We start from the raw sequence: 22565 nt of genomic DNA on the forward strand, positions 1-22565 counted from the left end.
AGGCTGCAAGCAGTGGGCAGAGCCCCTGCCCCCCAGCACCTGCAGAGGCTTCCAAAGCAACACCTCCAGAGATAGACCACAATGAGAAAACAACACAAATCCATTTCCCCTTCCTGAGCCTCAAGGTCACCCCAGGTGCCTGCAGCATTGCTGCCCACAGCCCAGGACCCTGCTCCCCCCCTGCTCTGCTCAGCAGACCCTGCTGCCAGCAGGGCACCTCTGAGCCCCATAAAGCAGAGGAGTGTGGAGGACCTTCCTCAGCAGCCAGGCAGGAGCTGCGCAGGGCAAGACGAGGCCGGCTCAGGTGGATGCTCTTTAGTCCTCCCTGCAGTGCCTCTAAGAGGAGTCCATCAGCCAGCCCCAGCCAAGCAGAGCCCAGCTCCTGGCTGGCAACCAGGGGAGAAGCTGCAGGGCTGTGATTTGTGAGCGTGGAGCTGCTGAAGATGAAGGGCAGCAGGGCTGGGGGAGGCAGGGGAGGGGCAGAGGGAGCACAGGCATCCCCCCAGCACCCCTGCTGCAGCTGGGTCCTGGTGTGGAGGCTGCTGGAGAGGTGGTGGCTGCTCGGGGGGGGGGGGGGGCATCCTGTCAGGGTGCAGGGGTAGCAGGGCTGGGGAATGGGTGCTGGCCAAGGGCAGCTGCCCAAGGATGCTCCATGGTGTACCCAGGAGCTTCAGCTGCTGCCCAAGGCTGCTCCATGGTGTACCCAGGAGCTTCAGCTGCTGCCCAAGGATGCTCCATGCTGTACCCAGGAGCTTCAGCTGCTGCCCAAGGCTGCTCCATGTCTTACCACTGTGTCTTTCCCTCCCTGTGCTTCCCCAGATGCGAGCACCTTACTCCCTGTCCTGCCTCTTCCTCCTGAGCCTGGGCACCTGCCTCCCCCGTGGTGAGCTGGCACACCCTGGGCACGGGAGCTCGCTGAAGCCCAGCTGGCAGCGCCTGGCGGCCGAGGACTGGGGCGGCCGGAGGGCAGCGGCGGAGCGCAGGCGAAGCCAGGAGCTGAGCTCGCTGCTGGGCATCGCCAGGGAGCTGCGGGGCCTGGGCAAGCAGGGGGCCAGGAGGCAGCTGGGCGGGCAGGGGGGCTCGGAGCTGCTGCCCACGGCGGGGGAGAAGCGCAGCGGGGCCCTGGGCAGCCTGGCCGAGGAGCTCAATGGCTACAACAGGAGGAGAGGAGGCTTCACCTTCCGCTTCGGGAGATGAGGGCCCGGGCTGGCCCCTCCCCGTCCTGCAGCTCACCTGCTCCCACCCTCCCCTTCCACCCCCCCTGGGACAGAAGGGCACTGAGCAGGCACTGCTGCTGGGCTTGCCCCTGGAGGAGCTCACCATGTCTGCTCCACTTGCAGCCCTGCTCCAGATCTCCTCTCCCCGTTCCCAGCTGGTGCCATGGAAGCAGCCCTCCAAGGCTGCCCCCCTGTCCCTTCCCTGGTCACACACAGCCTTTGCTGGGGCAGAGGGCAAGGGCCCTGCTGTGCTGGGATCCTGCACCAGGCGTTGAGGCTGGAGGCTCACAGCAGGATGCTCCTGGTGGCAATCCCCTGGGGACTGTCTGTAGCTGCCAGCCAGGGCAGGGCTGCCAGGGAGGTGCAGGTCCCTCAGAGCTCTCCACAGAGCTGCTGCTCTGCTGCCTATTGAGAAGTCCCTCTGGCAGCAAATTCTGCTTAGTGCCAAGATGCCACTTGCAAGAGCCAGCTCCTGCCTACAGAGCAGCAGGGCTGGAGGAAGCCTTGTGCTTAGAAATCTCTGAGCACAGGGAGCACAGGAACCTGCCCTGGCACCACCATCCTGCTCACAGCCCGACCCTGAGGCCCACCCTCAGGTGCCAGCAGAGCTCCAACCAGCATCAGATGACGATGACCAACCTCCAGCATCCTTTGTCACAGCACCCCAGCTCCTGCCTGAAGGCCTGGCCCTGCCCAGCACCCTCCTGGCCTCATCACCACCTGCTCCCAGCTGGAGCTGCTGGAGGAGCCTGGGTGCAGAGGGGCTGGAACAGGGACCCCTGCAGCCCCCCAAGGCCACCGGTGCCATGCTTGGCATCTTCCTGCTCTCCAGTCCCCTCCACTGCCACTGGTGCAGCTTGGGGCATCCAAAGCCACGGCTGCAAAGGACAAGCCCCACTCTTCAGCCTCTGCCTCCTCCTCCTCCTGGCTTGCTTTGTGCCTGCCACTGCAGGCAGAGCCATCAGTAATCAGAGGTCCAACTACTTGGCTTGTAGGCACCGAGGGCGAGTTCGACACCTAACGACTGCTAATATTTCATTGCAGGCACAAAAATGAAGCAGAGCAATGATTTGCAAGCTCTAAATTGCACTCTCAGAATCAAAGACCGTGGCAGGACTTGGCTGGGGGTGGAGGGGGTGGAGGGGGGAGGGAAAAAAAGAGAGAGAAATCCAGCTCCAGGAGCTGCATTGTGGAATCCATCAGGCAGGCAGAGCGCTGCACACCCTGCTGCCGGGCTGGGGGGAGCTGGGAGCACAGCAGCAGCCGTGGGAGAAGGGAGGAGAGCTGCAGCCAAGGACCAGCTGTGGGGCAACAGGTCCAGGGAGCAGGGATGGAGGCTCCAAGGAGCTCTGTGTGGGTCACACAGAGTGGGAGAGGCTCTGCTGAGGGCCCTGGTGTGAGGGCAAGGAGAGGAAGAGCATTTTCCTTCCCCCTGCATCTCGCCCCACAGGGCCCACAGCAGCAACCAACAAACCTGGTGGCACTTGGGGGGGCTAAGCCCATGCAGCCCCTTACCCCAGCACCCCCAAAGCCCTCTCCTGTTCCTCTCAAGTCCCCCCCCAAAGGGCAGCAGCTGGGGGGACACAGACACAGCGCTGGTGTCAGGCAGTGAGATGGAAGCCTTATCAATATTTCTATGGCAACCTCTCCCCCCCTCCCCCCCCTTCCTTTGGAGTGTTCAGCCTATCAATAAATAAGCCCTGATCAATTTTACCCTGCACTGGAGTCGGGGGGAGGGAGGAAGGGGAAAGAGTTTGGGTGCAGGCCACAGGGCTGGCCCTGCCCTGATGGATGGCTGCAGGGCAGAGTGGCTCCAGGGCTGTGGGCAGGGAAAGGAAAGCTGCTGGGGCCTGGGGGGGACACCTGGGCTCCTGCTCTCAGGGTCAGAGCAGCAGGATAAAGGCCAACACCTAAGGAGGCTTTGATTGCAGCTCAATAATCCTTACCTGGAAGCAGAAGGCAGAGCCCCCCCAGCACTCACCTGGCAGGGGGCACACAGCTGGGCCCAGCCCCTGCGCCCTGGGGCTCCTGATGGGCAGCTCGGTGCCACGGGGAGGATGCCAGCCCCCTCCTTGTCTGCAGGGAGGAAAAGAGGTCCTGGGAGCCTGTGGTGGGGCTGGCAGGGGGCTGCAGCACGCCTCAGCTGATGCAGCTGGGGACAGGCAGCGCTCCAGGCTCCTGGGGAGGGAGGTAAAGGTGACTGGAAAGGAACTGCCTGGAGTCTGGGGGAGTCTGGGGGAGTCTGGGGGAGTCTGGAGGAAGGAGTGGGGAACACACCAGGAGTGACCCCTGGGAGGCTGGCAACCCCCCCCTGCCTGCTGGGCACGGTGCTCCCCATCCAGCTCCCATGGCAGCCTACAGCCCCTCCCAGCTCCCTTTGTGGGGTAGCTCCCAGGGGACACCCAGACCCCCCCAGCCCCTTGGGGAGCCAGAGAGCTCCCAGCCCAGCCCCAGCAGGAGCTGGACCTGCCGTGGATGGCCATGCAGTGCGGAGTGCAGCGTGCACAGGGCAGGACAAGCTGCCTGGAGCATGGGCACCACCACCTGCCACACAGCCCAGCCCACCAAGGGGCACATCAGGCTGGCCCTGCACTCATCTGCACCCCTGGGACCCGGCAGCACAGAGCGCTGCAGACCCCTGCTGCCAACATCACCACTGCAGCCACAGCCCCAGCAGGCACTGGCCCCCTGCAGCCCACCCCCACCAGCCAGGGGTCCACACCAGCCCACCCCCAGCAGCCAGGGGTCCACACCAGCCCACCCCCAGCAGCCAGGGGTCCACACCAGCCCACCCCCACCAGCCAGGCTCTCCCACCAGCCCACCCCCAGCAGCCAGGGGTCCACACCAGCCCACCCCCCACCAGCCAGGGGTCCACACCAGCCCACCCCCACCAGCCAGGCTCCCCCTCCAGCCCACCCCCAGCAGCCAGGGGTCCACACCAGCCCACCCCCACCAGCCAGGGGTCCACACCAGCCCACCCCCACCAGCCAGGCTCCCCCTCCAGCCCACCCCCAGCAGCCAGGGGTCCACACCAGCCCACCCCCACCAGCCAGGCTCCCCCTCCAGCCCACCCCCAGCAGCCAGGGATCCACACCAGCCCACCCCCAGCAGCCAGGCTCCCCCTCCAGCCCACCCCCACCAGCCAGGCTCCCCCTCCAGCCCACCCCCACCAGCCAGGGGTCCACACCAGCCCACCCCCACCAGCCAGGGGTCCACACCAGCCCACCCCCACCAGCCAGGCTCCCCCTCCAGCCCACCCCCAGCAGCCAGGGGTCCACACCAGCCCACCCCCACCAGCCAGGCTCCCCCTCCAGCCCACCCCCAGCAGCCAGGGGTCCACACCAGCCCACCCCCACCAGCCAGGGGTCCACACCAGCCCACCCCCAGCAGCCAGGCTCCCCCTCCAGCCCACCCCCAGCAGCCAGGCTCCCCCTCCAGCCCACCCCCACCAGCCAGGGGTCCACACCAGCCCACCCCCACCAGCCAGGCTCCCCCTCCAGCCCACCCCCAGCAGCCAGGGGTCCACACCAGCCCACCCCCACCAGCCAGGCTCCCCCTCCAGCCCACCCCCAGCAGCCAGGGGTCCACACCAGCCCACCCCCACCAGCCAGGGGTCCACACCAGCCCACCCCCAGCAGCCAGGCTCCCCCTCCAGCCCACCCCCAGCAGCCAGGCTCCCCCTCCAGCCCACCCCCACCAGCCAGGGGTCCACACCAGCCCACCCCCACCAGCCAGGCTCCCCCTCCAGCCCACCCCCAGCAGCCAGGGGTCCACACCAGCCCACCCCCACCAGCCAGGCTCCCCCTCCAGCCCACCCCCACCAGCCAGGCTCCCCCTCCAGCCCACCCCCACCAGCCAGGGGTCCACACCAGCCCACCCCCAGCAGCCAGGCTCCCCCTCCAGCCCACCCCCAGCAGCCAGGCTCCGGCTGCCAGCTGCTGACCACGTTTTACATCTGATGAGCAGCAGCTTCCCAGCCAAAGGCAGGAGGACAGGGAAGGCAAAGTCAGGAGAGGGAAGATGGTAATTGCAGAGGCACAGGAGCCACAACAAAACCCCAAACACAGCGATTTTTCCCCCAGAGCACTCTCACCTGCAAGCTCAATAGCCTTGAAAATGGTTGCAATCAACCTGTTAAATGCATCGATCTGTTAAATCAACTCCCACTGCACTCAGCTAAATTTAGCCTCCAAGCCCCTCTCCCAGCTCTGCAGATCCTGGGACTCGCCCCAGCCAGGTCAGCTGAGCTCTGCCATCCCACCCCACCCCACCGTGGGCCTCAGCCTAGGCAAGCAGACTGGGGCTGACCAGGAGGGGCAGGGGCAGCTTCAGCCTCCCCAGCAGCAGGCTCTGGGTGGTAGTGCCCAGGGACAGGGCAAGGAGCAAGAGGTCGAAGCTGGACCCCAGGAGGTTCCACCTCAGCAGGAGGAGAAGCTTTGGTGTGAGGCTGCTGGAGCCCTGCAGCAGGCTGCCCAGGGAGGTTGTGGAGTCCTTCTCTGGAGGCTTTCAGAGCCCACCTGGATCTGCTCCTGGGTGCCCTGCCCTGGGTGACCCTGCTCTGGCAGGGGCTTGGACTGGGTGAGCTTCCAAGGTCCCTTCCAGCCCCTGTGATTCTGTGACCCTGCTCAGCCCACAGCTGTTCACCATGCCCAGGAGCAGCCTGGCCCCTGGCTTTTGCCAAGAGTCACCAGCAGAGAGCCAGGAGCCCCCTGCAGCCCTGGGGTACCTCCAGCAGACAGCACCACTGCTGCAGGGAGGAATCCCAGACTGGTTTGGGTGGGAAGGGACCTTGGAAGCTCATCCAGTCCAAGCCCTCTGCAGCCAGCAGGGACATCCCCAGCTGGAGCAGGCTGCTCAGAGCCCCAACCAACCTGCCCTGGCTCCAGCCTGAGCCTTGCCAAGTGCAGGCCACTAATGGCACTGCTGCTGCCCACAGCTTCCTCTCCTCCAGGCTCATTCAGAAGCAGCTCCATGCAACTGCTGCAGGACAAGAAAGGTTCCTGCTGAGCCTTGCTCCCAGGGCCCACCAGTGAGCCCATGCAGGACTGGAGAGCTCACCAGGGGCTTGTGGAGGGGATTAGGCACTGCAAGAGCTGGGTCACAGCCCTAGAACAAGCCCAGGCAGCTGCAGGGCCTGGGGCACACCACCACTGCCCCCTGCCCTGCCTCCTCCTCTCCCCTCTTTGCTCTTCAGCTTCATCTTCATGAATCAAGGCAGAGCCTCACTTCAGAGCCTGCTGAGCACCTGGGTAGGTTCCTCCTTCCCTCCCAATTTGCTGAGCAGGCTGAAGAGAGACTGCAAAGAGGAAAATCAGGATGGACAACCAGGAATGGGGGAGGGAGCAGCCAGAGCTGTCTGAGGAGAGGAGCTCATGGGTCACCTCCCAGAGGAGGGAACAGCAGCAGCTGAGCTGGAACACAGAGGGAGTGGAAAGGACCTTGAAGAGTCCACCTGACTGACAGGGCAAAGTCATCTCTGCTCCTGTGGCCTCGACTTGCCCCAGGGGAGGTTCAGGTTGGCCATTAGAAGAAACTTCTTCACCCTAAGGCTTCTCCAAGATGGGAACAGGCTGCCCAGGGAGCTGCTGGAGCCCCCAGCCCTGGAGGTGTTTCCAAGAGGCAGAGATGTGGTGCTGAGGGCCAGGGCTCAGCCCCAGCCTTGCTAGAGTCAGATCATGGTTGGACTGAATGAGCTCAAAGGACTGCTCCAAGCCAAACCATTCTGTGGCTTTAGGCCCAAGCTTCCCCTCTGGGCATGGCTCCAGAGCTGGGGCAGTGCCACTGCAGGGAGCTGTGCCCCCAGGGTGCCACCTCCAGCTGTGCTGCCACCAGCCCAGGACAGGCAGCAGTGGAACCTTGTGCTTGAGAGGTTGCTTTCCACCTGGGTGAGGACAGCAGCAAAGGCTCTGCTTCAGGAGAGCTGAGGGCAGAGCCTTCATCCTGAGCATCCTCCTCCTCTCTCTTCCAGAGCCAGGCTGTGGAGGCTGCTGCCTGGCTCTGAGCAGGGACACTCAGCCAGGGAAAGGCTCTCTGAGAGTGTAAGGGGAGGTGCCAGGGGTGGAAGCAGCTTTGCCAGAGACAGAGAGAGGCTTTTCCTCACCATTGATTTATTTTTAAATACACTACAGAAGAGAGAGAGTGGAATAAAAAATAAACACAAAAAGGGGGTGGGGGGGGGGGAGGAGGGGAAAAAACCAACCCCAAAACAACAACAAAACAAAAAAGGAGAGAGGAAGGGAGAGGAGAAGGGACCCAAAGCCATGCACAGAACCAATCTGTACTGGAGCAAATGGAAGGGGGGGGGGGGGGAAGGGGGGAGACCCCAAGCCCCTGCAGGATCAGAGAGCTGCAGGACAGAGCTATTTACACCCTGTAAAAAAGACAAGGCTACAAAAGTGTAATACCAAGATACAAAGGGTAATATAGTGGCACAAAAATGGTATCAGATAAAAACAGTACCTCCAGGAAGGAGCCAGGCCAGGGGCCTCGGGGCCTCCCCTCCCCTTCCCCCTCAGGGCTTCCCCAAGGCAGCCTGTGGCACTTGTGGGTTTCCTTTTGAACACCTCTGTCAGGTGCTGCCTGGGAGGGCAGGGGGCGGGGGGGGAGCTACTGGCGATCATTACACGACCCAGGCCCCAGGGGAGCTCCCCAGGGGAGCAGGGTGAGATACAATGGAAGGCAGTTAGTGTCTGGAGCTAGAGGAGAGGGGGCAGCAGGGCAAGGGGAGGTGGGGAATGCCTTTGTCTCCCGTTTGGAACTGTTAGGAGGAGTTAAATTGCACTGTTAATAGCCCTAAGCCTTCTGCTCTCGCTACGGTCAGGAGTCACAGTTAGTTCCCAGTCCTGCTGCATTAGTGGGGAAGGTCCCAGGGCCTCGGAAGGAAGCTCAGGGTCCTCCTGTCAGCCTTTCCGTGGTGTCCCTCCCTGGGAGATGCACCCAGGAGAAGCCTCTGCAGACCCCACATGGATGGAGCCAGGCTGGCAGTGCTGCCTCCAAGCCCCAGAACTGGCAACCTGAGCCCTGGCACGGGAGGGGGGGCAGCCCTGGCACGGGAGAGGGGGCAGCCCTGGGGCAGCACCTCCCAGCTCAGGTCTCATGGGGAGGGCAGAAGCCAGGTCCCCCCTGCACAGAGCTGGAGGAACAGCAGTGGGCACCCATCTGCTGCAGGCACAGTGCTGTCTCTGGACCCCTCCTAAGCTATCCCCCTGCCTGCAGCCCTCCTGGCTCTCAGGGAGTGATGCCCTGCTCAGCACCAGCCTCCTGCTCCCCAACCTCTGCAACCCCCCAACCCCCCAGCCTGACTGCTGCTGGGTACCATGGGAGGGAAGCAGCAATGTCCTCCTTCAGACCTTCTCCAGTTGCTACCAAGGGAGGTCCCCAAGCAGGCTCCTCTGCCACTACACCTGCAGTGCTCTGAACTCAGAGGGACTCCTTTGGGCTCAACAAGGTGAAGGAATTCCTGGACAAGGCCAGAGCTGGGGGGCAGCAGGTGGAGAACCTGGGCAAGCATCACTTGCAGCACAGCACCCAACAACTGCCCCCTCCCAAGCACCAAATCTGTGGCTTTGCTGCCAGCTAAGTGCCAGCCTCGGGGCAGGGAGCTGTGCTGCAGCCCCCCAAGGCAGGTGGGGTTGGGGTATTGCTAGTCAAGGCTCATCCTCAGGTAGAGTGGGGCGGAGGGAGGGGGGCAGGGGGTGACAATGCAGCAGAGTCCTCCCGAGGAGGATGGCATCTCCGTGGCCATCGCTCTGGCTCCAGTCTCAAGGCTCAGTCCAGAACCACACAGCTCGAATCGAAAGGCATGGGGGTGGCATCGGCACTCAGACTCGGTAGTCCACAAGGCAAAGAACTCCACAGATTAAGATGATTACAGGGGGTATGGAACACAGGGAGGCTGAGTCGGGAGGGTGGGAAGTGCCAGCCCTCGCCCCTGGGAGCCGGGGTGGCCCTTGGCAGTCTGCGGCTTCCGCACAGCCCTGGGCTGAACGTCCCCCCCCGGGGGGCTCCTCTCAGTCCCCTCCCTCCACATCGGGATCGGATTTCTCCTCCTTTGTTTCCCAGCCTGGCTTCTGCTACCTCTGGACAATGTCGCTGATTTCTTTCACCGAGCTGAGGAGTTTGCTAAAGTCCTGGGTGGCGGCGGGGCCGGCGCCGGCGCTGGCCGGGCAGATCTGCAGCTCCCGCAGGTTGTTCTCCAGCTTGTTGATGGCCTCCCGGAAGGCGAATTTGTTCCTCATCTGCTGGATGGAGTCCACGTAGCTGACACAGAAGGTGTAGAGGTTCTTGCCGGCCTCCAGCACGGCGCTGTGGCTGGCCATTTGCTCCGAGTTCCTGCTGATGGCGACCCGCAGCGCCTCGGTGCTCTCCAGCACCACCCCCTTGGTGATGGCGCCGCTGGCGATGCGCTCCGGGGGCTGCCGAGTCTTCCGCAGGGACACTCTGGTGGAGATGAGGGGGATGAAGGCTGTGGAGGACGGCTGCTCCCCGCCTGGGGCCGAGGGGAGGGAGGAGGAGGCGGCGGCTGGGGCGGCGGTGCTGAGCAGCAGCTTGGCAGAGGCCTGGGGCTTTGGTGCAGAGGGGACCCCCAGCTTCTTCACACCTTCCCCAGCCGGGCTGGGCTTGACAGCATCGCCGCTCGCAGCCTCTCCAACCTGAGTCGACTGTTTGGATTTGGGCCCAGACACCACATCTGCTGCTGCTGCTTCGTGGCCGGGGCTGTGAGCAGCCTTCCCGGGCTTGACGGTGGAGGATGCGGACAGGGGGAGCGGAGGGGCTGGCTTCAGCTTCGACAGCTTCCCTTTGTCCTTCCCCGCCGACTCCGAGCTCTGCTTCAGCCTCCTCAGCCTGGGCTCCTCAGCAGCGGCCCTGCCGGCGCCCGCGAAGCCCGGGGGGGTGGGCTTGGCAGCAGAGCCCTGCTCCGTCGGCACGGCGGTACCTAAGGCACTGGCTCTGGCTCCATCGTCCTTGTGGGGCGCGCCGCAGGAAGGGGGCGCCGCGGGCTGCCTGCGGCCCAGCTTGGGGGTCAGAGTGGGAGGGCTGGAGCCGGGGCTGGACTCTGCGTCCCTGAAGACCTCGTCGGTGGGCTCCTCGCTCTTCTTGAGCAGCCGCGGGGGAGGGGTGGCCGTGCCCCGGGCGGCCAGGTCTGCCTTGGCCTCGCCGGCTCGCTTGCGCGGCAGCGCCGGCTTCTCGCCGCGGTGCCCCCCGAAGGTGGAGCAGTCGAACTGGCGCCCGGCGGACTGCAGGTCCCGGGGCAGGGTGACGGACTTCCACTCCGTGTCCCTGGCGCCGTGGGGCACGCAGGAGGCCGAGCAGGACCTCAGGAAGCGTTTGCTGGCGTTGGAGCCGGGCTCCTCTTCGGCGGCCGCCCCTCGGCTGCCGCTCATGGTGCTGGACTTCTTCCGCAGGTGTGGGGACAGGAGCCCGGAGCCCCCCGGCACCACCCCGTTGGTCACCCCGGCCCCGCTGCCGGGGCTCTGGAACTTGGGGGGGTCCCCCGGGTCGGCGGGGGGCGCGGGGCCGGGCTCCCTGCCCTCCTCCTCGGCGCCCGCCCGGCGCTCCGGGTGCCCGTCCATCTCCCTGAAGGAGCTGCTGCGCTTGGGGGGCGTGGGGGCTGTCTTCTTCTTCTTCTTGATGAGGGCACTGAAGAGGTTGTGCTTCTTGTCCTTGGGGAGCAGCCTCTCATCCTCGTTCAAGCTGCTCTCCAGGGCCGCCCTCTCCTTGCGGGGCAGCAGGGGGGAGATGGCAGGTTCGGGGTCCAGGGGGTCTGCAAGGGACAGAGGAGAGGCTGCTGAGCAGCGCCGCAGGTGGGGTCACAATGCCAGCCTGGAAGGGGCCCCAGGGACCACCTCCAGGTGATGGTGGAGTTGAAATGAGCTGGCTCAGCAGCCTGCCACGCTGAGCAATGTAGGGCACCCCACCACTTCCCAGGGGGATGATCCCAGTGTCCAGCTGCCCTCATGGGGAACAATTCTCTTCTGGAGTCCAGCAGGAACCTCCCCAGCAGTAGCTTGTCCCCACCACCACCTCCAGGGACTCCCTGCAGAAAGGGAATCTCCACCCTCCTGCTATCCACCCTCTGTGTCCTGGTCCATGGCAATAAGGTCTCCCTAAGCCTCCTCTTCTCCAGGCTGAACAGCCCCAGCTCTCTCAGCCCTTCCTCATGTGGCTGCAGGATCAAACCACTGCAGCACCTCCAGAAGGTGGAGAGAACTTCAGAGCAGGACTGAAGCAAGGACAGCCACGCTCCAGCCCAGGCCCAGCCTGCTCCCCAGCCCTGCACACGGTCATTTGTGAGGTGGCCTCTCCAGGACTCTGCTGCCAAGCCACCTTCCCTGCAGGCTGCAGGCTGGAAGAGTGACACACAAACACAAACTGTTTGTGTTCAGACTGCCACCCTCACATCTGGAGACCTGTCTGCACTTCACACTGTGAGGAAGATAAATATGAAGAGGCCTTTGCTGGAGCCCCTGAGCTGCTGCTGCCACGTGAACAGCCAACCCTCTGAATTAATAAGACATCTCTCTAACCCACCTCCATCCCCTGCCTCCTCCTTCATTCAGATTCTGCTGCTCCAAACCTGCCTTCCTGATGTCAGCCTTTGCCAGCTCTGTAGCACCACGGGGGAAGCAACCTGCTCTGGTTGGAGGTGCCCCTGCTGGCTGCAGGGGCATTGGACAAGGTGACCTTGGAGGGTCCCTTCCAAGCTGATGCAAGCTGTGATGGTGTGAAAGTGGGAGTGAGAGCCTCCTTCAGCAGCCCTGCTCCAGCTCCAGGAGGAGATGAAGGGCTGACCCTTTGCCTCTTTAAAAATGAAGAGAGGTTCATCATGAATTCAGAGAGAGTCCTGGAGGTGCCTGTGCCTCACTGACTGGGGGGCTCATTCCCAGGCCAGGCACTCAGCTGGCATTCTAATCCCAAGGAGGAATGCCCTCAGGGCAGCAGATGCATTGCCAGCTCCACTAGGCAGTAAGGAGGGAGCTGAAGCAGTCACAGAGGAAAAGGAAGATGCTTCTTAGTCAGATGGTGGTGATCACCATGCTGTGGGTAGGACTTGGGCTGAGGAAGGGGACTGGGCTGAGGAGAGAGAATCAGAAGACAACCAGCTGAGAGGGCAGCAGGATTCCAGGTGCTCTTAAACCATTCCCACAAGGCTTATGGGGACCTGGACAGCCAGCAGAGCTCTCTCAGCTCTTCAGGAGGCTGTGGCCTTTCTATCTCTAGACACAGGGGAGCTGTGGAGGATCCAGAGAGGATGAGCAGCTTGCCCCAGCTGCTGGACTTGCCAGAGAAGCCCTGGCAAGGGCAGCTCCAATGGGGAAGGTCTCCTTCCACAAGGAAGAGCAAAGTGACTCCCAGCATAATGTTCAATTCCTATTATCCCTGCTGCACTTGGAGCTCTCAAAGCCCTTAAGTATTTAAATGAAGTGATTTTACTTCAAAGCCTGTAATAGGCAGGCAATTCTGTTTCCTAGATGTGGTAAATAACCTTCCTCAGGCTCTGCCACCTCCTCTGCCCAGCATTTGACATCTCCCCTGGCTTCCCCCCCTGTGTCTGGATCTGTGCACATCTGCTGCTGCAGCCTGCCCTGCCAGGAGGAGCTGACACTGCCCAGGGAAGGACACTGACAGCAGTGCTCAGGCAAGGCAGCTCCCTCTCCCCCAGGACTTTGCTTCCCTTCCTTGGTTTACACCAAGCTGCAGCCCTGCAGCAGCTCCCCCCTGCTTCTGTTGCCTCAGAGTGGAAGGGGAAGTTCTGGAGGAACCTGAGAGCTTAATTTCATGGAAGATTCTGTAAATACCTCTTTGTCCCTTGCTGAAATTATATTTGGTACCTGCCAAGAGTAATCCCCTCCAGTGCTGCAAGCACAGATCTGGCAGGAGGGAAGAGTGCAGAAAGCTCCCTTTTGGGGCTTGCTAAGCCCCAGCAACCAGCCTGCCTTAAATTATGCAGTGTGATGGTGTAAAGTGGCTTGAACACAGCAGATTACCCAGCACTCAGCTGCAGTGGGAGATCCCTCTGATAGCTCCTGCCAGGGAATGGGGAGAGGATGTGATCAGAGAGCTCTGTGCTCGGGCTCTGGTCTACAGGGAGCTGCAGCCATTAAGCTAAAAGAGCTCCCGGGGCTCCTCTCAGCACAGGCAGGTAAAGCATCAGTCCCTCAGCCAGAGGAGGATTCACACTCCCAGCTGCTGCCTGTTTCTGGCCCCAAGATTAACCACCAGGCTCTGGAAGAAACAATAAGAGGGGTTCTGAACCCAGGAAAGCAAACTCAGCAGCCTGTCACCCAGAAACACAACTGTGGTGCAGCAGGGTGGCAGCAGCTGCTGCTAGGCACAGCTGGGCCTGGAGCTGGCTGTGCATTTTGGTTTCCCCTTCTATTTCCTGCAGGAATAATGACTTCAATTAAAACCTACCACACTCCCCCTGGCCTCGAGCATGTGCAGCCTCCAGGCCCTCGTTGGTGTCTTTGCTCTCAGCAGCTCTCCTGGTGGTTCGGGTTTTGGTTGGCAGCTCTGGGGCCTGCAGGAAATTGCTCATCACACTCCTCATCCCCTTCTTCCCCAACTCCTTCTCCACCTCTGCAGTGCACAGAAGGAAAAGAAAAACAAACAACCAAAAGCAATCACTGAGATCAACAGAGGACAAAAAAACCCCAACAGAACTATTGTGCTGTTCAGAGTCACCAGCACAGAGGAAAGCCAACAGAAGCCAGCAGAGGTTCTTTGAGGCTGTTCAGCCCTTTGGCCCCCTAAAAGCTGAGCTGTGCCCAGAAAAAGCCCCAGCTGAAGAGACTTCTGCTCTGTGAGCAGGTGCCCAGGGAGCTGGGGCAGTCACCACCCCTGGAGGTGTTCAGAAAGGGAGATGTGGCACTCTGTGACAGGGCAGCAGGTTGGACTTGGTGATTTCAGGGGTCTTCTCCATGCCCAGTGAGTCTCTGCTTTCTAGGCTGCTTACAGTGGGCACAACAGCCCAGGACTGAGTTTCACTGCAAAGCAGCCCCAGAACCACCTGCAGAGTTAAGGCTGCAGTTGGCCCTTTCCCCACCCCTGGAATTCCCACCCCAAGGGGGACCCAGACCTACCATCTGAAATGCTGGACTCCTGAAACATGGTTTCAAAGGCCTGATGGATCTCAGCAAAGGAAGGTCTGTCAGAGGGGCTCCACTGCCAGCCTGGAAAAGCATCACCACTCAGAACTGTGCCCCAGCAGCAGACACTCAGCACTGAGCCAGGAGGAGCTGCTGAGCACAGCTCCTTCTCTACAATGTGGGTGAGAGAACACAATGACCTGAAACCTCATCTGCAGGGTGCTGGGCATCTGTGACCACCACTGAGGCAAAGCAGTGCTGGAAGGAAGATGTCTCTGAGTCATGTACCCAAAGGCCACAGTGGAAGACAAGCAGCTGCTCCCTCAAGAGCTCCTGCCTCACCCTCAGAGACCAAGGTTTTCTTTAGGAAGACAAAGAAAACCCTCAGCTGAGCAGCAAATCTCTCTGCCAGGCTTGTGTGCTGCCAGCAGAGAAGGGCTGGTTCCACAGTGTGCCCTTCCACACAGCACAGCTGGCAGGGGGCTCCTTGCTGGACATGGCCAGACCCTGGCACTCTCACTGCAGAGGGTAGGCTGAGAGGAAAGGAGGCCTAAGCTGTGCCAGGGGAGGTTTAGGTTGGCTATCAGGAATATTTTCTTTCTTGGAAGGGTGCAGAGGCACTGGCACAGGCTGCCCAGGGAGCTGGTGGAGTCCCCTGGAGGTGCTCAGGAAGCTGGAGGTGCTCCAGGACACAGTTTAGTGGCCATGGCAGTTGGGTTACTGAAGGGGTTGGACTCGATGACCCTAGAGGCCTTCTCCACCCTCAGTGATCCAGTGATTTGCAGGGCTGAGGAACACTTACAGGCTCTCATCAGCTCATAAACCTTCTCTGGGCAGCCTTCAGGACGCTCCATCCTGTAGTCCTTCTCCAGCAGCTCATAGACTTGAGAGAGGTCAATCCCAGGGTACGGAGACATCCCATAGGTGGCGATTTCCCACAGCAGAACACCGAAGGCTGCAGCGGAGGAGCAAAGGGGAGGGACACACAGACACACACAAAAAATCAATAGAGCTTGATTTTCATCTGGAATTTGGGAGGCTGTTTGGTGGGAGCAGTCCCTGCTGGGTGCTGCAGGCTGGAAGCAGCTCTGGGTGGCTCAGAGCCGCGGCTCAGCAGCAGCTTAGATGTTCAAGCAGCGTAACGAACCCCTCGGCCTCCCACGATGTGACAGGGGAGAATTAGACTAATTTTCAATGTATCAGTTGTCTTAAACCTGAACTCCTTGAGATCCTTCAAGTCCTATTAAAGGCACAATTAAGAGACTTCAGAGTGGATTAGCTGGAGCCGTGTCCCTGCTGCAGTGCAGCCCTGACAGCTCTGCTCACCGCAGCCTCTCCCGGGGGACTCGCTCTGAACAGCTCGCTGGCTTTGGGGTGCCCTTGTTCAGCTGCAGCACGGGCTGGAGGGGAAACCAGGGAGGCAGAGGTGGGAGGGAAGGTGCAGCAGCTGCTGCCAACACGACAGGGGGAGGGCAAGATGTGTGTGAGCACAAAAGAGGGCCCTGGAAGGAGGCAAGGCGCTGGGGTGGCAGAGACTGGGGATGCAGGTGAGGAGCAGGGGCAGAGCAGCCCCAGCAGCAGCTCAGCAGCCTCCATGGCACGAGTTCAGTCACCCCATTCTCTGCTTAACCTGAAGGGAAAGCCATTACAATTCTGCATAAGCAAGGAAATCACATCCCATTATGTGGTGACACCACCAAGGGCAATTTCCATCAGACATTTCTGTGCACAATTTCCTTTGATTGCTGTCTGGAGGCAGCGAGGTGAAAGCAGCTAAACCCCAGGGTGCCCAGCAGCAGCCGTGGCCTGAGGGGACAGCTGGCTTGCTCTGATCAGGTCCCAGAGTCCACTGCCCCAGCTCTCACCAGGCAAGGTTACACTAACCCTGATTAAAGACATCCAGGGCCCCTCTGGGATCCGTCCTCCCTGGGCACTCTGCTGTCTGCACCAGGCAGGGATCCTGCAGGCCCCGCAGCAGCATCCTCGAGAGCGTGGCAGAGGCCTGGCAGCAGCCCACACCACCACAGGCAAGGCCACAGCAGAAGAAACACCTTGAGCAAACTCCTTGGGAGGCTCTTTTGGGTTTTCCTCCTGTCTATAAAACAGCATCAGCCAACTGCCTGAAAGTTTCTTCCAGCCCAAGCCTTTCTCTGCACAGCTTCCCCCAGACTCTGCCTCCCTGCTGGGTTGTTCTCGTCAGAACAAGCTCAGGATAACGTTTTGCAAGTGCCTCTGGGACCATGGCCCACAAAGTTCTATCTCATGTCACTGGGCACCTCAGAGGATGTGACCAACAGAGATATAACCCCCCAAGAAAAGCTGATAAAAAGCTCAATGAGCTTTTCTGGGGTCAGATTGGAGGGAGTGCAGCTCCATTTCACTAAGCCTCCTCTTATCACCAGCACCTCAGGGCTCCTCAATAACCATTTGTCATCAAATTTTCCCTCTGTTTCTCCTCATCTCATTCCAAAGATGATTATTTCAGAATGCAGAGAGATGAGCTTGGAGCTATCACCAGACAGATACACACATTATTATTCTTCCTTTTCCCCCCCTTGTAACACCAAATGAAGCAGATTTGCACTTTCCTCCTTCAAGTAATTAGAAAGCTGCTGCCCATGGACCACGTTGTGGCTTCAGTGCTGTGCCACAGCTCTGTCAGGGCAGTGGCACTGCTGCCCCCCCAGCCCCACTTGATGCATTTCTAAACACCAAAGTCTCTCCAAACCCCCCAGTTTCCTTCATTTCCACACTTGCCAGCACTTCACACAATGGGTTGGGTTGGAAGGGACCTCAAAGCTCATCCACTTCCAACCCCCCTGCCACGGGCAGGGACACCTCCCACCAGCCCAGGTCACTCAAGGCCTCATCCAACCTGGCTTTCAACACTTCCAGGCTTAAAGCCTCCACAACCTCCCTGGGAAACCTGTTCCAGTGCCTCCTCACACTCACTGTCAAGAATTTCCTCCTCATCTCCAGACTAAATCTCTCCTCCTCAAGCTCCAATCCATTCCCTCTCATCCTATCACTCCCAGCCCTTGTCACAAGTCCCTCCCCAGCTCTCCTGCAGCCCCCTTCAGGTACTGGCAAGCTGCTCTAAGGTCTCCCTGGATCCTTCTCTTCTCCAGGCTGAACAGCCCCAGCTCAAACCTCTAAAGTCAGCATCCTCAGTGCTCTGCCCAAAGCCTGGCTTAGCACAGCTTAGTTCCAAGCCCTCTCAACAGCACGGCTCCAGCTGAGCCCCCTCCTGCACTGCTCCACAACGGCCTCACTTCACAGCCCTGCAGAAGAAGGCCAGAGAAGGCTCCACTGCTCCAAGCAGAGGCTTACCCCAGACATCAGATTTGATGGAGAACTTGTTGTAGGCCAAGCTCTCTGGTGCTGTCCACTTGATGGGGAACTTGGCTCCGGCGTGGGCAGTGTAGGTGTCCCCTGTCATCAGCCTGCTCAGGCCGAAATCTGCCACCTTCACCAAGTGGTTCTCCCCCACCAGGCAGTTCCTGGCAGCAAGGTCCCTGCAAAGAACAACAAAACCTTGAGCAGGAGGCTTCCCCAGCTCACTTTCAGCAAGGGCAAGGCGAGCTGGGGCAGGGTGTGATGGCTCTTCAGCAGAGCCTGCCCCAGGCGGGATGTGGTGATGCACACACACACACACACAGAGGGAAGAGGGAAAGTTATTCTGCACCCTGGCTCTGCAGGACTGTCATCCAAACTTTGGGGGTTTGAAATCTGAAGGGAAAGCTTCCAGAAGCCCCCTCACTTTCAATAAAAGCTGCCACCCTCAGGATAAAAATACTGCCAAGAAATGTCAGCTGCTGGAGTTATCAATAGCTGGGGCTGGGCGCGGAAGGAACCAGCTCGCAGCCTCTCACTTCTTGCCCACCTCCCTCACACCTTGCTCACCCCAGGCAACACCACTTGCTCCCCAGAACTCCTTTTCCAGTCCTTTCTCAAGCACCACGTTTAGCTCCCAGCTCTGCTTCCCCCCTCCCCCTGAGCACACCACACTTCAGCACCCAACTTTCTCCTGCCACCTTTCTGGCCTTTTCCCAACCTGTTGCAGGCTCTGCTCTCAGCCTTCCCTTTTTCTCCTTTTAAGCTTCAAATTAAGTCCAAATTAAGCTTTTCCTCCCTGTTTCATCACCTGCCTCCAAGCCTGGCAGATGAAAGATGTGAACATTGCTTCTGCCACTTCCTTGGCTTGTTGGCAGCCTGGGAAATGCTTCAGGAGGATAAAAAAGCATGAAGCACAAAGCAGCTCCCTCCTAATAACAGGTTTCATTAAAAACACTTTTCCAGATTATGTCAGGTTGGACTCAAAATTGATTCCAACAGCAAGCTCCAGTGAGATCTTCAGATAGGAGGCAGAGGCTGCTGTTGCCTTGTTCTGCACTATCAGAATAAATTAAAACCCTTCCCCCCCCCCCCAAGTCTGTCTCACTGGATGCCCATTAAAGCTTCCCTGGGTTTGAAGACACCTCCTTATCAATGCTGATTACCACACTGTGGGGCTAAACAAAAGCTCCTCTCCAGAAGCAAGCCCCTCCTCCTTCCCCAAGTCATTAAACAGGGTCACATCCAAGCCTCTGGAATCCAGGGATGGGAATGCTGACTCCTAAGATAATGGGGGGGTGGGGTGTGGGGGTGTGTGATAAGGGAAGATGGCAAGCCTTTTATTTCAGAGAAATAGGTCAGCAGGAGGAAGGAGAAACCAAGTGAGCAGGAGAGCAGGCGGAGGGGACTGACAGGAAGTCCACTTGCTACAAGCCTCAGGGATGAGACACTTTGAAGAGAGCAAATCAAAGGCTGGGAATCTTAATTGGCAGCATCAGCCCTCACTTTATTGACTGACAGAAGCACTTCAACAGCCCTTTCAGGCAGCAGGGACGAGGCCTGGCTTAGAGGAACACCCAGAACCCTTTCCACACGAGCTGCATGTTGGTCTCCACGAAGAAGCAGCTGCTAATTTCCTACTCCCACTAATTGGGCAGGAAAGGTCAAGCTCTGGCACAGAGAGAGGCTTGTAGGCAGCTCAGTGGCTCTCCAGGCTCGGTGCAGAACGTTGTCATTACATTGCTAGGAGGCCACTGGCACACGATGAAGAATGCAAAGCTGCAGCCATAATTGCTGCACACTTAAAGGTCAGAGACTCTGAGGCTTCAGCCAGCGCAGAGCTGCTCGGTGAAGTCAATGCACAACGGTGGGAGACCACCCCTACAGAGCTGGGAGGGGAAAGAGGATGCAACAAGGAGGACCAGGGACTGGGAAGGCAGTAAGAGGGTCTGTGAGCACCTGCAGCAGGGTCTCAGGGCTGCTAGAAGCAAGGGAGAGCAGCGGTGAGCTGGGCTGATGTGCTCTGGGGACTTGGGGAAGCGTTTCCAGTTGAGGCTCTTGCCCCAAATCCAGAAGTACTGATAGGGCTTTCCCCTGCAGCTACTCCAGAGGTGAAAGGAAAGGCATGAGGAGAGCATCCTGCAGCCAGGCTGATGCCCTAGTGTGTCAAACACAGGGCACCAAGTGCAGCTAAGGCAGTGCCATGGTAGTCTGAAAGGCAGGGACACAAACAGAAGCACAGAGGGCATCGGATTGGAAGGGACCCTCAAAGGTCATCTTGTCCAACCCCCCTGCCATGGGCAGGGACACCTCCAACTGGATCAGGCTGCCCAGGGCCACAGCAAGTTTAGTCTTGAATGGCTCCAAGGATGGGGCCTCAACCACCTCCCTGGGCAAGCTGCTCCAGTGTCTCACCTTCACTGGGCACAGCTTCCTCCTGATGTCCAACCAAACTCTGCCCTGCTCCAGATTCAGATCACTGCCCCTTGTCCCACCCCCACAGGCCCTCCCCAGCCTTCCTGCAGGTCCTCTGCAGACACTGAAATGCTGCTCTGAGGTCTCCCTGGAGCCTTCTCCAGGCAGAACAGCCCCAACCCTCTCAGCCTGTCCTTGTAGGAGAGGTTCTCCGGCCCTGCGACCAGCTTGGCAGCCCTAAACCAGGAGTGTTTCCTGCTCTGAGGTTCAGGGGTGCTAGGCCTCCCTTCCTACCTGTGAATGAAGTTCTTCTTCTCCAGGTACTCCATGGCTGAGGAGATCTGTGTGGCCATGTAGAGCAGCACCACGGCGTTGACCTCCTGCCGGTTGCACTCCCGCAGGTAGTCCAGCAGGTTCCCATAGGTCATGAACTCGGTGATGATGTAGAAGGGAGGCTCCCGGGTGCACACCCCTGGGCACAGCAGAATGCTCACAGTGAGGGCTGCAGAATGCCAGACAGCCTCCAGCTTTGGCTCTCTAGGGCAAGTTTGACCTCCAGAAGGGATGGGGCTCACAGAGAATGGCAGGGGGTTGGAAGGGATCTCTGGAGATGATTGACTCCAACCCCTCCTGACAGAGCAGAACCACCCAGGGCAGGGCACACAGCAACACAGCCAGGGGGGGTTGGAATCCCTCCAGAGAAGGAGACTCCACAACCTCTCTGGGCAGCCTGCTCCAGGGCCCCAGCTCCCTCACACCAAAGAAGTTTGTCCTCATGCTGAGGTGGAACCTCCTTTGCTCCAGCTTGTACCTGCTGCCCCTTGACCTGTCACTGGGCACCACCACGAGGAGCCTGGCACCGTCATCCTGGCACCTCCATCCTGGCACCCACCCCTCAGATATTCATAGGCACTGATCAGATCCCCTCTCAGCCTTCTCCTCTCCTAGCCCCAGGGCACTCAGCCTTTCCTCACAGCAGAGATCTTCCACTCCTTTCATCACCCTCCTAGCCCCTGCTGGACTCTCTCAGCAGATCCCTGTCCCTCCTGAGCTGGGGAAGGAGAGGAGGAATCCTGCTCAGAAGTGGTTAACAGAAGGCTTTAATTTCCTCTCCAGGCTGTGGCAAGTTGAACAGGATGGGGAAGAGCTCATTAAAACTCATGGCTTAGTGGTACAAATGGTGAATTTTGCCAGACAATGAGTGTCTGTATTTAAAGCCTTGCTGTGGTAAGCAGCTTATCTGCTCCTTAACATCCCTATCACTGCACAAGGGTTTAGTCCAAATCCCTCTGCTTGGTATTTATCACTTACCTAATAACTGCACCAAGTTGGGATGCTTGATCTCCTTCATTACTGCAGCTTCCTTCAAGAACTCTTCCACCTCCATGGTGTCCTCCTGCAGCACAAAGGGGAAAGCTTTGGCAAGGGCACTGCACAGGGGAGGGGGAAGTTTTGGAGCTGCAAACTGACAGCATCCAGCACAGCTCTTTCAAAGCAATCTCTCCCTGCAGCCCCAGCACAATGGCCAAGGAGCTGTGGCTGAGGCTCTGTGGAAGCTGAAAAACATATACTGCTCTCATTCTTATTCTAAGGGAGGCTTTTTGTAGGGCAGGAAAATCCATACCCCTTTTGTGAAGGGCCTCTCACAGGACCACTCAGGAGCTGAAAAGGAAAAATGGACTTGTCCCTGCCAGGGAATAAAAACAGGGAGAGAAGATGAAACAAGGAGAGGAAAAGCAAGGGATGGGCACCAAAGGAAGGACACCACAGCCAAATGCCCCAGAGGCTGATGAGATGTGGGCAGCCCAGCTGCACTGGGTGGGAGTAGGAGGTCTCCCAGTTCAGGCAGGAGCAGTGGCAGCCGCTGCAGGAGTCAGAGCCTGAGGTCTGAGCCTTCCTTGCTGGCATTTAGAGGCTGCCCCACGCCGGAGCCGTGCGGGGCAGACCTGTCACTGCCTGTTTGCTCAACACCAGACAGCTGCCTGGCACGACACAAAGCCAGGCAGGAGCCCATCCTGCTCCAAAGCCATCCTGTCTGAGGCACACAAAGCCCCCAATGGCCAGGAGGTCACTTCAGAGCGGCGCACACCCCACGGAGCTCTCCCTGCAGCGAGGTTTCTTTCCACCTCCATATTGTATTCTCCTGTCTTATTTTCCTTGATGGATTAATGTTGACAGGCTACATGGACGAAGTGTTTTAAGGCAGGATTGGAGAGGATTTACTGCTGCTGGTGAGAATGATAACAGTGGGCTGCTGCTGGAGGCTCAGCCAGCTCTGCTCTGCAGCTAGCGGCGCGAGCAGGCGGCCAAGGCTCCACTCAATCATTGCCCATTCCTTGCCAATTAGCTTGATTGGCAGCTGTGACGTGCTGAGGCACAGCCCCTCCAAGGCAGTCGCCCAGAGGGCCTGGTGAGCACAGCCTCAACTGTTTTCCTTGGCAGAGGGAAGTAGGTTATGAATCCAGGTTGACAAAATTACCCTAAATACCATCGGTGCCCTGAGTGCTGCGT

At 59.6% G+C, this 22565-nt stretch overlaps 2 protein-coding genes across 4 annotated transcripts in view; one reads left to right on the forward strand and one right to left on the reverse strand.

The window, feature by feature from the left end:
- The first annotated feature begins 771 nt into the window (after positions 1 to 771).
- Positions 772 to 1197, forward strand: QRFP (pyroglutamylated RFamide peptide). The gene has a single exon (XM_068155623.1). It carries the CDS (start codon positions 820 to 822, stop codon positions 1195 to 1197), a length of 378 nt encoding a protein of 125 aa, XP_068011724.1. The 5' UTR covers positions 772 to 819.
- A 6337-nt stretch (positions 1198 to 7534) lies between these two features.
- Positions 7535 to 22565, reverse strand: part of ABL1 (ABL proto-oncogene 1, non-receptor tyrosine kinase) — an 80312-nt gene continuing 65281 nt past the window's right edge. For all 3 annotated transcript variants that reach the window (XM_068155991.1, XM_068155990.1, XM_068155992.1), the window contains 7 exons: positions 21366 to 21450; positions 20349 to 20526; positions 17637 to 17821; positions 15109 to 15261; positions 14301 to 14390; positions 13633 to 13797; positions 7535 to 10981 (listed from right to left, as the gene is read on the reverse strand). In XM_068155991.1, the coding sequence (XP_068012092.1) occupies positions 9291 to 10981; positions 13633 to 13797; positions 14301 to 14390; positions 15109 to 15261; positions 17637 to 17821; positions 20349 to 20526; positions 21366 to 21450 (2547 nt within the window). In that variant the 3' untranslated portion in view covers positions 7535 to 9290. The remainder of the gene's footprint in view (positions 10982 to 13632; positions 13798 to 14300; positions 14391 to 15108; positions 15262 to 17636; positions 17822 to 20348; positions 20527 to 21365; positions 21451 to 22565) is intronic.

Source organism: Melanerpes formicivorus, unplaced genomic scaffold (assembly GCF_026170545.1).
Source record: "Melanerpes formicivorus ecotype bairdi unplaced genomic scaffold, bMelFor1.0.p_v2 SCAF_33, whole genome shotgun sequence".
Classification (NCBI taxonomy): domain Eukaryota; kingdom Metazoa; phylum Chordata; class Aves; order Piciformes; family Picidae; genus Melanerpes; species Melanerpes formicivorus.